The 15,868-nt window shown below is 31.9% G+C and overlaps 2 protein-coding genes across 2 annotated transcripts; one reads left to right on the forward strand and one right to left on the reverse strand.

The window, feature by feature from the left end:
- Positions 1 to 4,198: 4,198 nt before the first annotated feature.
- On the forward strand, positions 4,199 to 6,468 carry LOC148563107 (putative indole-3-pyruvate monooxygenase YUCCA10). Its single transcript, XM_088491173.1, has 4 exons — positions 4,199 to 4,829; positions 5,772 to 6,005; positions 6,084 to 6,209; positions 6,295 to 6,468. Exons 1-4 carry the CDS (start codon positions 4,200 to 4,202, stop codon positions 6,466 to 6,468), a joined length of 1,164 nt encoding a protein of 387 aa, XP_088347299.1. The 5' UTR covers position 4,199.
- A 2,133-nt stretch (positions 6,469 to 8,601) lies between these two features.
- LOC107605475 (PHD finger protein ALFIN-LIKE 4) lies at positions 8,602 to 14,823 on the reverse strand. The gene is made up of 5 exons (XM_016307363.3): positions 14,542 to 14,823; positions 14,436 to 14,468; positions 11,228 to 11,456; positions 9,436 to 9,550; positions 8,602 to 9,134 (listed from the first exon to the last, which is right to left on the reverse strand). Exons 1-5 carry the CDS (start codon positions 14,639 to 14,641, stop codon positions 8,889 to 8,891), a joined length of 723 nt encoding a protein of 240 aa, XP_016162849.1. The 5' UTR covers positions 14,642 to 14,823; the 3' UTR covers positions 8,602 to 8,888.
- Positions 14,824 to 15,868: the final 1,045 nt, after the last annotated feature.

Consider the following 15,868-nt stretch of genomic DNA (forward strand, 5'->3'; position numbering starts at 1 on the left):
AATTTTATATTTTGTAAAAAAATAATTATTCATGATTTTAAAAAATTATTCAAAAAATAATTAAGTCTTACTTTATTATTTTATAGATATTCCAATATTTATGTATTTTTTTAGTTTAATTTTATTTAAATTTATTAAAATTTTTATTAACTTAAGTATTTCATTACCGTTCAAAAGAGAGTGAATAAATCATCGTCCCAAAAAATAAGCCAAAACTCACACCCAAAAACGTTTAAACTTGTCTATACCAAAATTCACCTTAATTTTAGATAACCCCTCAAATATATATATATATATATATATATATATATATATATATATATATATCAGCGGCAACGCTAGTATAACAAAAGGCACCAACCACATTTGTGATTTTCAACTTCTTTTCTTTTCAGCAAGGGTGTACATAGGTCGGGCCATACTGAGTTTGGCTTAACTCATATTCGATCTGAAATATAGATCGAGTTTAATTTTTAAATCCTAACCCGATCTTAGACCCGATGAAACCTACGCATGCATCTTCGGGTTAGGTAAAAATCGGATAAAAACAGGATGAAAACCGGGTATTTAGCATGTAAAAATCACCTAATCTCCAACCATTATTTCACAATTCATATAGTAAAATTCATTTAAAAAAATATAACAAGAACCAATTCTTCTCTAAAATTAAAGCATAACCATAATCAATACTAATATTGTCTAATAACACCAAATATTTAAATCAATACAAATAACACAATATTATGCATTAGTCTAAAGTCTTATGCATTTTAAACATAAAACATTAACTTATAATCTTATAATAACTAATAACACAAAATATTAAGGTTTACAATATTTTAATTCCACATAAGAATAGCCATCATCCATCACTAATAACACAAAATATTAATTGTGTATGATGACCGAGCCACCGGGCCGAGTTCGAGTGACCCGAGTTATGGTCCGGACCCGACCCGAACTAATGACTGGGTCTATTTTTGAGATTCTTACCCAACCCTAAACCCGATGAAATCACACTAAATTAGTTTCTAAAGTGTTCGGGGTCAGGCCGAATCTTCGGACTAGACCGGACCATATATACCCTTACTTCTCAGGTCCTTTCCAAGCTGCTGCACAAACCAATGTTCTGAAAACCGGTTCGAACCGGTCGATCAAATCGGTCGAACCGAAAACCGTTAGTAAGAACGACTCGGACAAAAGAAAAAACCGTCAAATTCAAAAACTGGATTTGGACCGTCGAACCGGCCGAAAACCGGTCGGTCGAACCGAATCGTGACCCGGCCGGTTTTTGAAATTTTGCCAAAACTGTGAAAAACGCTGCGTTTTGACTTGGCAGCTAAAAGGGAACCCTAGTGTTTGGCTTTCACCCAGACACCCACAGCACACTCTCGAGCCTCAGCCCTCCATGCTCACCAGTCACCTCTCGCTTTCAGTTCCGGCGTCTCCAGTCTCCACTGTCCACCTCGAGCTTCCGGCGCAACCTCCGTCCAGCCACCGCCGCCGTCGCAAGGTCCGTGGAAGTCACTCACCGTCACAAGTTCCTTTCCGCCAGCTTTCCGTTCGCTCAGCTACCTTTCCTTTCAGTCATCAAAATCGCAGCCACTGCCAGCGCCAGTTGCCGTCGCGAGTGTCTTCCCACCGGCGCCAGCTCTGTTCGACCCTTCCACCCCAGCCACTGTCTCTGTTGCTGTCAGATCTGCATTCTTTCCTATCCTCCACTAACCCTAGGTATAAACCAAATTTGTTGTAATAATAATTGTTGAAGTATGATTAATTGTTGGTTCTAACTTATAAACCTTGCTGTTATTACTTGAAGTTTGAATAATTGTTGGTTCTACATTCATCATTTTATTCAGCAACACCATTCGCATACAGACCGGGTCAATACCCATTTGAAGCATTATTAAATGATTAATTGTTGAAGCTGATTGCTTTAAGCATGATTAATTGTTGAAGCTATTGCTTGAAGGCTGAAGCATGATTAATTGTTGAAAAACTGTTTGCTTGAAGCATGATTAAATGATTAATTGTTTGGATGTTGTTAGTTGAGATATTGGGTAGTGGGTTGCTGTGATATTGTAATTGGATTGTATTGTTATTGCTCTGTTGAGTCTGTTTTGAATCTTATTAGTGATTTTTTGAATGTGAAATCAATCAAAGAAATTAATTTTGTGTTGTCAAAATTATTGCTAAAAATGGATTTGTTACTCTTTTGCTGCTGTTTTTTTAATTTATGAGTACGCTGTTTTGGAATTTTTGTTGATAAATTTATTAATTTCAGAGTTTAAGCCTATAGGGTGATTATTTATTGCTGTATTTTAATTTTAAACCAAATTGATGCTTTCAAAAAATTAACAAACAGCAGATGTCCCATGTTATTGATTTAGAGCAAGGAAATCATGAAGATGATGCTGTTGTTGGAGGTCTTGGGAGTGATGATGATGATGACATTGTATTTCTCTGATGCAGAAGACGGTGGTTCAAGCCACTCTCTTTTCTAATATTTTTTACTTCATTCTTTAACTGCAAAATTTGGTTTTTGATGTTTTTTAATGCTGAATTTGATTGATTCTGTAGAAATTTAGACACATTTTTATTTATGATTCATGGAATTGAGAATTGGATTGTTTGGTACTGCTTTATATGTATACTTGTTCCATGTCTTGGTGTTGAGTCTCACAAATATTCTCAATTACTTACAGCTATAGTTTCCTTATTAAATGGGATTTTATTTTTTCAAAAAAAATCAGAAGATTAGGGTTGTGGATTTTTTAATTGAGTGATAAGTGTAAAGCTGAAGACGATGATGACAAAAGTGATCGGAAACATATTTTTTGAGTGTTTTAAAAAGACTTTTAAATTCGTAAATTGATAAGATCATATAGTTTTAGTGTATTTATTTATTATTTATTTATTATTTTATTATATACAATTTTTTCGGTTTGACTATGTTAAACCTATAAACTAATGAACTAGTAACTAAAGTGGTTCGATGACCGGTTCGATTTTCAGAACCTTAGCACAAACACAGCACCGCGAAACATGCTTCCAAATGAGGGTATCCACCTCTTCTTTCCTCGGACTCATATATTAATTAAAATTAAATTTATTAACTAATTGAAGGTAAACAATATTTGGCAATTATTTTAGTATTTAATTTAAATTTATTTCTTTGTAATGAGATTGATCAATAATTTTTTAATTATTTTATTCTTATTCTATAAAATAATAAAAAAAATAACACATTAGAAAATAAAATACTTTTGACTCTTAAATTTATATTTATGAATCACAAAAAAAATACTATATATAATCTTTAATAGTAAAAAAATAATTATAAGAATTAATTATTAATATTGATATCAATCACAATTTATTATTGATATCCTAGTCCTTTTTAAAATATGTTTTACTTTTTTAAAATATATAATGTGTGTAGTGTGTACCGTTTAGATCTTTTTTATAATTATAATAAAGATATTTTTCTAAATTAGTATATTCATGCATTATTTATTAAATATTAATTGTAACATAATTATAATAAAGATATTTTTTTAAAATAAAGAGATTTTTAATAAATAAAAAAATAAAAATAAAAAGAATTGATAATAATAAATAATAATAAATGTCATTATTATATCGAAAAAGAATAATTTCATTTCAGATAAAAAAAAAAGAGTTCACGAAGAATTAATATCTCACTTTAATTAGTTGGAGAAAAATCTAATTTTAGTATATTAAGTTGATAGATAGATAGATAAAATTATAAAATTTTTATGTTATCTCTTTTAACCTACTTTATTATATTATCAATTATATTATATATATAAAAACAAAATCAGTTATTCAAACAGCTATTTATATAAAATATATATTAAAAATAAATTAATATATATATAGTTATATATAAATACATATTGACTAATATTACAGGTAATTTTTAAGATTCCCATACATAATATTTTTGTTATATTATTATTGCTTAAAAATATATCAAATAGTCCAGATTTGTTTCCATCCTTAGCAAAAGTATATGTAGCACATTTTTATTACCAAATCCTGGCTAAATATCTTACCAAAAATATTTGTTTCATGCATGAACAAATAGGATCCTTTAGCATCTCCAAGTAAATTATATAAACCCCTCAATTCTTTCACATTACATAACTAACCATCAAAGTTTAGAGGGAAAAAAAATGGAGGAAACGACAGTGGTAATTGTAGGTGGTGGACCTTCAGGGCTTGCAATATCAGCATGCCTTAAGCAATACTCAATTAGTCACATAGTACTTGAGAAAGAGGATTGCAATGTTTCTCTTTGGAGAAAGCATGCTTATGATAGAGTAAACCTTCATTTGGCCAAAGAGTTTTGTGAGTTACCTTTGATGTCTTACCCTCCTTCTTACCCTACCTTCCCCTCCAAGTCTTGTTTTCTCGAATACGTCGACAGATATGTCGAACGTTTCGAGATTAGCCCTCGCTACTGCCGGACAGTGGAGTCGGCCACGTACGACGAGGGCGAACAGATGTGGAAGATTGAGGCAAAGGCGATGGTTAAAGAAGGGGATATGGAGAAGGTGGTTGATGAGGTTTATAGGGCAAAGTATGTTGTGATAGCCACAGGTGAAAATAGTGAAGGATATATTCCAAATGTGGTTGGCTTAGACACTTTTAGTGGACAAATATTGCATTCCAAACACTATAAAAGTGGTTCTATATTTGCATCAAAAGAGGTTTTGGTTGTTGGATGCGGCAATTCTGGAATGGAAATTGCATATGATCTTCAAATTTCTGGTGCCAAAACTTCAATTCTCATGAGAAATCCGGTAATTTAATTTCGTATCTAAGTCATTCGTATATATATTGAAATAAATTTTAATTGTATCTATGCTTCTTTATTTTTAAAATATAAAATCCTATTGAATCCTTTTGATTTAATACAATTGTAAACACAAAAGTTTTTCGATGCATTAAATAATTTTTTTATATTGTGTGGTTGTTTGAGTGTCATTAAATTGATAAAAAAAATTTCTTTTTAATAAAAATCTTTTTTAATATTTTTGATAAATTTTTAGTAATAAAGTAAAAATATTAGAAAAAAATATAGTTTTTTAGAAGATAATTTACATCTTTTTTAAAAAGATATTTTTTTAAAAAAATAAATATATTTTTCATATAATAAATAAACAAAAACATATTTTTATACACCAACATAATTAATAGATAAGTCATTCCTATATATATATAGAAATAAATTTTAATTTAAATCCTATTGAATCCTTTTGATTTAATATAAATATACAATTGTATACACAAAAGTTCATCAATGCATTAAATAGTTCTTTTATATTATGTGGTTGTCTGAGTGTCATTAAATTGATAAAAATAAAAAATCTTTAAGTTTTAATTTACATTTTTTTTAAAATTTAAAAAACATATATATTTTTTATATAATAAATAAAAAAACATATTTCTATATTGTTATATCCAAATATAATTGATAAATAAAAAAAATTGTATAAAATATTTAAATATAAAATTATTTTTACTTTTCTAAAATTTAAAAAAAAAATTTAAAAAACTCATTCAAACATGTTTTTTTTTTTGGTGACTTCATTTAAACATGTCTTCTGTCTATATGTCTTTCAAACAGATTTATTTATTTATTTATTATTTGCCATAATCATGTGTTGAATTTCAACAGTAAAAAATTCAGAAAATAATGTAAAATAAAAATTGAATTAGTGATTTTGAATTTGCAATTGTAGGTTCATGTGGTGAGCAAAGAACTAATCCATCAAGGTATGCGCATGCTGAAATATTTGCCGGTAAATATTGTGGACAGTGTGATCACTTTTGTAGCAAACATTAAATTTGGTGATCTCTCTCCATTTGGAATTCGTCGTCCAAATAAGGGACCATTCTATCTCAAGGAAGCTGCTGGTCGGTCTCCAATTCTTGATGTTGGAACCATTGCCAAGATTAAAGACGGTTCAATCAAGGTATTTTTTTAAATCATTCATATTTTTTAATTCATTTATGTAATTTCTTATACCAACAAATTAAAACATATATAACAGGTTATCCCTTCTCATATAATGAGAATTGAGAACAACAAAGTCATATTTGGAAACAACACGGAGAAGGAATTTGATGCAATTATGTTTGCCACTGGATATAAAAGCGTGGCTAACAAATGGTTGAAGGTGAGAATATAATAATTAATTAATTAAATTGAGTTGATTATTATTATTATTATTATATTACTTAATTAATTATTTAATTGAATAGGATAATTACAAGTATGTTCTAAACGAAGATGGAATGCCAAAGAATGCATTTCCAAAGCATTGGAAGGGAGAACATGGATTATACTGTGCTGGACTTTCAAGAAGAGGCTTGTTTGGTGTCAAATTTGATGCTGAGGCTATTGCTGACGACATCAACCGAAATCTTCATTATTGATCATTGTTTTTTTATGCTTTTGGGTTTATCGCTATATATGCGTTTTTATTTTGTATTAAACTACTACTTAATAAGTAATAATCTAGGGTTTGTGTCTATGATTATGCATACATTTTATATGAACAACCACTATATATATATATATATATATATATATATATATATATATATATATATATATATATATATATATATATATATATATATATATATATATATATATATATGTCACATTTTCTTATATCTGATTGTTTGTTTCAAGTTACAATATAATGTATAATTAATCACAAAATTCTGCTAGCTTTAATTTCTTCCTCAATTCCATGAAGTTTCTTATATCTGATTGTTTCTGATTTTTAATTAATTGAGACTAATCGAATTTAAAATTTTGATTTTTTTTATAAAACGTGTTGTGCCAATTTAAAAATAATATTTAGGGTTAATGATATAAGAGTTTAAAATTTTTATTTGAAATAAAAATAGTATAATTATGGATGTAATAAACTAATAATAAAAAAAAGGATTCTTGTGATTTGATTCACGTAAAATTTGAATTAATTTATGGTGTAATTAAATAAAAAAGATAATTATAAAAAAATTAATTTCAATTAATTAAGAAAAGTATTCACACTTTTTTATAAATAAAAATATTATTAAATATGCATTTTTATTTATTATTTTTTATTTTTAATTATGTAACATTCCTGATATACATATACTAAATCAATTATTTAAACTCATGCATAGCATTAATTCATTACTAATAGCCCTAACCAAAGGGTTTAATTTATTCAGTAATGCTAGGTAAAAAAAAACAGTCAGAACTTATCTTATTTAATATTTATTAATTGTCGCAAAACTTTCATTCTCATTAAAAATTCGGTAATTCAGTTTTGTATCTAAAACACATGTAGAGAGAGATATTTTTTTTTTCCCTATATCTATGAGATTTATTTATTTCAAAATAAATAAAATTTCTATTGAATCCTTTTGATTTAATACAATTTTAAATAATTCTTTTGTTTGAAATAAATAAATAAATCCTGTTGTATTAAATAATTCTGACAGATTTATTTATTTATTTATTATTTGGCCTTATATCTTTTGTCCCCTCTTCCTATGCAATTTCGATGGTAAAAATTCACAAAATAATTGTGTATAAAAATTTAAATAATAATTTTGATTTTGCAATTAGGCTCATCTAGTCACAAAAGAAGTGATTCATCAAGGTATGCACATGTTGAAATATGAAAAAGTCTAGAAGTTGAACTATAATATAAGTCAATTAAGTTAACTTTTTTTTTTTTTATAAAAGACCTAGTTTTCAACTAGTTAGTTAGAGCTGACTATACTGTTACAGCTGAAATATTTGCCGGTAAATATTGTGGACACTCTACTCACTTTTATAGCAAATGTTTTGACCATTGAATAATAGTCAATCGTTTAAAACCCAAGTCAACTGAATGCAGCGCCCGCGTCCGCCTGCAAACCGGCCAGACCGAGCGACCTACGGCGAATCCCGAAGAGACCATAGGCCGATCCCCAAAACACTGGTTTAGACTAATTTAGTAGTGTGTTAAAAACTCTTTTTTGGGGCTATGTAAACTAATTTAAACTAGTGTCTCATAAACCAGTTTATGATATTAATTTATTAAAAAGTGATTTGGTACTGTTCTCAAACTATTAATGGTTCAATACAGTTTGAGTTTGGTTTGGAAAAATCCTATATAACAATTAACATAAACAATTAAACACCCCCCATCAAATGGGTATGGAACTGAACGTCGCCGCCGCAAGTGTTGTGTTGTTGCAGCCATGGATCGGAGTGCTTGGATGCATGGCCTGTAGTCTCATACTCAAATTATTACTTTAATTAATTGCCATATAGAATTGCATTTAATAATCATAATAATAATATCTTTTCAACTCTTGGAATTGAATCAAAAATCATTTCTTAGTAACATATAACAAGAATGTATATATCATTTAAGGTTATTACAGCAGTATTCAATAAAATTGCAGGATACTAGTTCTATGTTACCATCTTGGGTCCATCCTTTTTGTTCAGGAAGCAAATTATTTTGTTTTAATCTTTTCTAGAATATAGCAATTCTCTACAGGCAATCCCTCCAGTTTCAGCTTTCAACCACAACCATATTCTTCATTATTTTAATTTTTTCAATAATCATTAACAGATGCTAGAACTTGAAGTAGAAAAGAACATTATGTGCAGCTCATATTCAAGTTAACTATCCTAATTTTAGATGATTCAATAGCAGCTCATATACCTGTAGCATCATCTAAAACAATTTAACCTGAAATTAACACCAAGACTACTAAATAAAACATCACAAACTAGACACATTAGTAGCAATAAAATTGCCAGAATATATAGAACAATCATTCTAAGCTAGCCATTGTTACTGTCTAGCTCTCTTGTTGCTGCAAGATGGACATTTGTACTGCTTGATGTGTTCAGCCCTTGCAGGAGTAATCTTCACACACTTTCCATGGAACCACTTCTCGCATATGTCGCAGCAAATCCAGAACCCATCATCATAGCTCTCTCCACATGCCCCACAAGGAACGTCTCCTCCCTGTTCTTCACCATCCTTGTCCTTTGATTGTGTTGCCTTAGAATTCTTCGGCTTAGACTCGGAACCTTTCTGCATTTGTCAACCCACAAGATATCATGACAATGAGAGCATATTTGATAACCCCAACAAACAAATCTTTTTGTTATTATTTTATTTTTTTTAACAAGACAAATCTGTTTTAGAAAAAGCTAAACATAAGCTGTTTACTCAATTTGTATTGATTTTACCAAAAAAAAAATCTCTCATACAAAAGTACATTTTTCTGTACAACCCTTACAATACATAGTAGCTTTAGTGCAAAAAGTTGTGCAACTAGCAAACTGTTACAGTATTACTACTGTGGGTCAGTATAATTTTCAAGCTTGTGTACCTTTGAGTTTGATTTAGATTTGTTACTGCTATGATTAGAAGCTGGTGTCTTTCCCATTCCTGTAACAACCTCAAATATGGTTGGAAGATCATTTATCATAGTAAATAGTCTCTTCCTGCATGAAAAATGAGAGCTGGATCTTACTTAAACATGACCAAAAGGACAGCATCGCAAATCAGTTACTAACTTGAGAGGGTACATGAAAACAAACTAAAGCATATTAGAAAACTTAGGGGGAAAATCAGCATCATGCAAATAGTATCAGGACTCAGGACATCAAAAAACATTGAATACAATTAGAAAGTACATGTTTTGTTTGCTACAAGAAAGGAATGAATCTGATTAGTGATTAATTAAACTTAAAAATTTGAATTCTTTGATGCTCAAAGATTAGAGATAAAACCAAAAGGCTCTGCTAATGAAACTATGAAACAGAAATAGCTCAACTGCCTGAACGAAGGCTTGAAACATTCTCCAAAATCTCCATCCCCCCCCCCCCCCCCCTTCTCTTTTTTTTTTCTCACAGTTTTTTATACCAATTCAATTCTTACATTACATCCTTCAAACTGTAAACGAAAAAAAAAATGTGACCTTGACACTTCTCCCACTACAACCACATTATGTGTATAATATTCATATCCTCTCATTTTATCCTTCCATTTGATATCTGTTAGAATTAGAAAGTGAATACCAACAAGACAATTGGAATTTAATCATTTTCTTATGACCGTATTCCCAGATTAACCACAATCATGCAAAAGATGAAAGGTAACAACCTGAACAGTTCTGTAACAAAATTGTGAATACATAAAAGAAATAGAAAAATACAAGCCACAGAAAATGTATTAACTTGTGAATTTTTATACAAGACTAGATACTCCATTAATAAAATCATGGAAAGGAAATATAATATATAACCCAGCCGTTTTTATAAAGCATTAGTATAAACAACAACGTAACTTTGTTCAGCTAATATCATTTTTTCTATACCGTCAAAACCACTAAATGTTGTAAACTATACTTTATTTGAACAAATATCTTTCAAATATTCTAATAACAAATAAGTCGCACCAATATGAAGACAATAGAAGACCTAGGCCAATTGCTTAGTAGTTACCAGCCTCATGTTATATTTCACTTTCCACTCTCCCCTCATGATACTACTCCGCTATTAGACAACTAAGAATGGTTAGCCTCGCAAGGTGGTCCTCGCTCATTCACATGGGATACCATGTCCCCCATGCTACTCAGGTTTTAGTGATGCTAGTAACTGAGTATGATACCAACAATAATGGACAAAGTAATGAATTTATATTCTAATTAAACATTTAGTTACTGGTTACTAGTTGCAGCCATCAACATGGTCAACTGTACAAAAGCTAACTAAAGTGCATCAGGTGCTATGGTTTTCTTAAGTTGCACTGCCTACTTCTGCTGTCTTTTATTATATAGACATGTGCCTCCTTTATGTCTAACTATTTCTTTCTTAAAATTTGATTTTTGTTTACTCATTCCAAGAGCAAATAAAGCAGAGTGCTTTGTTCAAAGAATAGACTCGAACCATCCTTGTTTAAACTTAAATCGAAGAATACATTCAAACAATTCCTGCTTACACTATAATTGAAGAATACATCAAAACCCCTGTGGGTAAAACTTTAATTGAAAACTACACTCGTTAAACTTCAAAGAATAATGTGATGTCAAGGGATTCAAATGAAGCACGGATATGCGTTTTTTAAAAGAGGGTAAAACAGCAAGGCAGCAATATATTTATAAAAGGAACAAGACATACCTATCAGCCCTGTCAAATCCAACTCTAGCACCAAAATAAAAAGCCACACCGAGTATCCAAGCATCACTATGAGCAGCAACCAAAGATAGCCATTCCTGTTTATCAAGCCCATCTCTGGCAAAGTTAATACCCAATGTTGGCTCCGGAATCTCTGGAGGCACCTCCTCAACAGGCAGATTAACTTCCCACTCCTCGGTAGGAAATCCATACAGGCAAAGATTGTCCTTTTCTGTATCACAGAGCTCACACAAATCAAATAAATTACCTAAGCCAATACTTTCAGCTATATAAAAAAGTTGTGCATACTATTTGGAAAAGAACTATCATAACTATTTGTCTTACAGCAAAATAGCAACATAAGAACTTACAAATTTTATCAAGATATGGAGACACAGAAAAATAAAAGTTTACAGAAAATTACTGAACTTTATTTCCAAGAAAATTGATAAGAGTTAAATCTAGTGTGAAGGGTAATCATGACCAGTGTTTTGGAATTGCGGCCATGGCGAAATGGCGTGGCGGATTTTGGGCCCACTGCCATCTAGGGGATGCTGTGTTGTGGAAATCATGGTGGCCGCAATTGCGGTGACGCCATGGCGGAACGCTACGTATATGGCGGGTCTGGGTGTAATTTTTTTTTTTTTTCATTTGAGGGTAATTTTGGTCATTTACAAAACCTTAATAGCCAAGTTAGAGAGCTCACATTCTCAGATACTAGCTTCAGCCTCTTGCTCTCTCGCCAACCCAAAAAATCTCTTCCCTCTCTGTCGGACTCCCTCCCTCTTTGCTGCTGTAAGAACGCCGACAGCATCACCACCCTCCAACTCCTCCTCCTCCTCCTCTGTTTTCCATGTCTGTTGTTCTCTCCGCTGGAGGCACCGTCTACTGCTCGAGGAAGAACCGAAGAGGCCATCACAGCATCTCCACTGCAGCATCACTGCCCATGCTGGTTGACCACCTCCTCTCCAGGTGGTCTCCTTTTCTAACTCTTCCTTCCTCTCTTTTCTAACTCTTCCTTCCTCTCTTTTCGAGACTGTTCTGTTACAGAACCTTTTTTTTTTCTTTTCTATTTTCTGGTTCCTTCCTCTATTCCATTCCCTCTTAAGTGTGAAATTCTGAACCTCTCTTCTTCTATCCTTTATTTCAATTTACATAGGTCACTACTCACCACGTCGACTTCAAGACAACCAACAGCTCCTAATAAATTCCAAGCCCCTGCCTCTACTGCCCCTGCTTCTTCTGCTCGTGCAGCTGCTGCATGAAGGGTTCTAATAGAGTTGACCCAGGCTGGAAATACATCAATACTGTGGAATGTTTGGGTTTACTTGTTGAATTTGCTGCTGAATTTGTTGAATTAATTGCATGCTTTATGAATAGAAAGTTGCTTATAGTGATTAGATTTTATAATCTATTACATGTGCAGTTTTCTGCATCTTTTTGTGCACATATATGTATAGTATTTTCAGTCCACCCGCCATTTCCCATAACGTCATATGCCACAATCCTATGGTGGATTTTTCGCTCTCCACCATGAGCCGCCACAATAAAAAACTATGATCATGGCCTAATGGGATATTCTTCATGCCACTAAATTTCAACCAAGTTTATTTCACTCAAAATAAATAACTCTACTCAAAATAATCTTATCCGTCTATACTCATGCACCTAAGTAGTCCTCTTCCTCTGAGATTTTAGCTCCTGTGCATCAGGGTTGCAGATAATTAAAGACATCAAAGGAGCTATTGAATAAGTTTCAGCTCACATGGCACATGTACATATGTAGACAATAGGCTGTTTCCCAGTCCCTTTAAGGATGAATGAAATGGAGAGTTTTGGAGGAAACGGGCAAGGGAATAAGATTTTCATTTTATTTTTCTTTTAGTAAAAAAGTGGCAAATAATCATATAACCTATCTATCATTCTATTATCAGCTTAACAATCCTATAAGTTTTTAAACTAAAAAAAAAGTATACCACGACCCTCCATTCAATTTTACCGTCAGGTTGAGGGAATAAAGATGTTATGAAATGCGACAAAGGGGCGAGCGGGGAAATGGAGTGAAAAGGATGGGAACGAAAGTTATAAAGTAAATCCAATCCTTATTTGAAAACTTTTTATTTTGAGGGAAGGTACATGAGGTACTATCATGAAATCCGCCAATATCCTCGGTTATTATTTTTATATACAATTTGAAGTTTTTCCTATCTTTAGCACCTTAGAGGAGTTAAAACAACTAAGCAAAGGGAATGAAATCATTTCATGGTATTATTCCCTTCCTCTCCCCTCCTCCTTTCGCTTACAACTTCTAAAAGATACACATTCCCTGACAACAACAACGACAAATTACGGGAATATAGTTTTTTCTTTTATATGAAGAAAGTTTAGGTCAATTCAATGCCAGTTATCTCTACAAAGTCAGGGCACACACACAGCCCCTGCACTAAAAGAGCACATAAAAGAGACTTGCAGGATTAGTTACCAGCAAGATCCACACATTAATGGAGAGAATCGAACACGACTACGTGCAAATGTGCAATACAAACCCATTTGTTACCAACTCTGCCAATCTCAGATGACTAGATCAACATACTTTCATTCTTTTATAAGTTCCAATTATTTTCAATTTAGACCCTAATCCAAGTAAGAGACAAGTAAAACACTAAAGACCAATTTTTCTAATAAGAGAATCACAAACTATTATTAGACTAAATCGGAAACAATATTTGTAGAGATTAAGTTAAAAATAGCCACACACACACACACACAAAATAAACTAAAATAATTAAAAAATTTAAAAACGGAAGAAAAGAAAACCACAAGTAGATCACAGAAAACAATACCAGATTACTTATCAGTCAACACACGTGAACGGAATAAGAATTTTCCTTTTCCATTTATTTTCTTTATTTATTTATTTATTTTTTTTTTGTTTCCCATGGTATCCCACAACCGGCAGGTCAAGGACTAATCCGTCGCGGATTTATTTATTTATCTTTGAAACTTAACATTTTGCGCAGCGTTTCCGGAAAATTTGCATAGAAAATCGGAAATTGCAGCTTCAAACTCTAACGAAAGCTTAAATTCAGAACCAAACAATGCACGAATTCAAAAACAATTTTGACTTATCTTTTTGACTTCACTAAAACAAAATTAAAAATCGTAGAAAAAAAAAAGTAATTGACGAAATGAGAGCTCAGTAGTAGCTTACCGGGATCACACTGCTTGAAGAACTCTTCAGCATCTGCGTCAAAAAATAAAAATAATTAAAAAATGAAACAAAAATCCGAATGGAATTAGAGTAGAGAAAGGATTACCAGTGGTGAGGGCTTTGATCAAAGCAGTACGGCGAGACTTGAAATCACGGAATACCTCTTCGACGGTACGAGGATTGTAGGTATCAGGTTCTTCCTCCATTTCGAAAAAGAGAAGAAGATGGGTGAATGGAGGGAAATTAAAACAGTTTTGTGGGTAATTATTAATAATAATAAGTAGAAAGTAAAATTGAGTTAAGAGTGTTGGGTGTTTCTTTTTCTTTCTTCTCTGGGGAATGTGGCGAGACACTGGATACACTCTCACTCCCTCACTCTCACCATTGCTTTCTTAATAAATAATAAATAAATATAAATATAAGTGTGCCATATTGCCACACACTCATTTTTTATTGGGTTCATTTTTGTCACGGTTTTTTATTGGGTCTAAGCGCTGGTGCTTTATAGCCCATTTCCTTTGGGCTTTTTTGGACATTATGTTTTGGGCCTAATAGATTATGTGTTTTATGTTTTTAGGTAGATTACAGAGTACTAACAGTTCAAAGACTAATAAAATTTATTATTTTTGGCGCACTTTTGTCCAATTTTTTTAGTATAGTAATTTAACAACATATTTTTAACCGATATTTTTAAATATTGTTATCTAACTACTAACCAAAAATAATAAATTTTGCATACCTTCTATTATTTTTCGTAGAGTATTGTTAGTTGTCAGTTGTCAGTTGTCACCACGAGCCTCTATATAGGTGACAAAATGGAAGTGAACTTTTCAACAAAAAAAAAATAGAGGTGGATTAAAAATTTTTCAATAAAAAAGTTGTGAGTTTGATGTTGGTAGTATTGCTTTGCTAACAACTCTCAAGTAATAATTAGTAGTGACTAGAGATGGCAACACAAACTCGTACCTGTGTTGGGCCTGATTCCAACTGTGGCGGTGAACTCATGATCATGAGATAGCTTTCGAGGGGGACACTGCGAAGTGAGAGAGTTTTCGAACTAGGTAAAAGAAGAAGGTATTGTAACTGGTAAAAGAAGAAGGTATCGTAACTCCAGATCGTAACTAGCTTTGGATGCTTCACCTTGAATACCCTTCAAAACCGACAGACTGATTAACCATCATCTCTGATACCACTTCTTAGGTCACCATCGGCTCTGATACCACTTGTTGGGCCACCATCGGCTCTGATATTACTTGTTGGGTCACCATGGAGAAGCTCTCGATCACCAAGGAGATTTTGGGAAAGAATTCAGTGAGAGAACATAAAATGAGAAGACACCACATCCAACTCAAAACCATAAGGTGTTAAGTTAATGAGTCTCTCATCTTATAAACTCTACCTTTTTGCCGGAAAGACTTTCGATATTTCACCTT

The sequence above is a fragment of the Arachis ipaensis genome, chromosome B6 (assembly GCF_059453495.1).
Source record: "Arachis ipaensis isolate K30076 ecotype BB chromosome B6, ASM5945349v1, whole genome shotgun sequence".
NCBI classification, from domain to species: domain Eukaryota; kingdom Viridiplantae; phylum Streptophyta; class Magnoliopsida; order Fabales; family Fabaceae; genus Arachis; species Arachis ipaensis.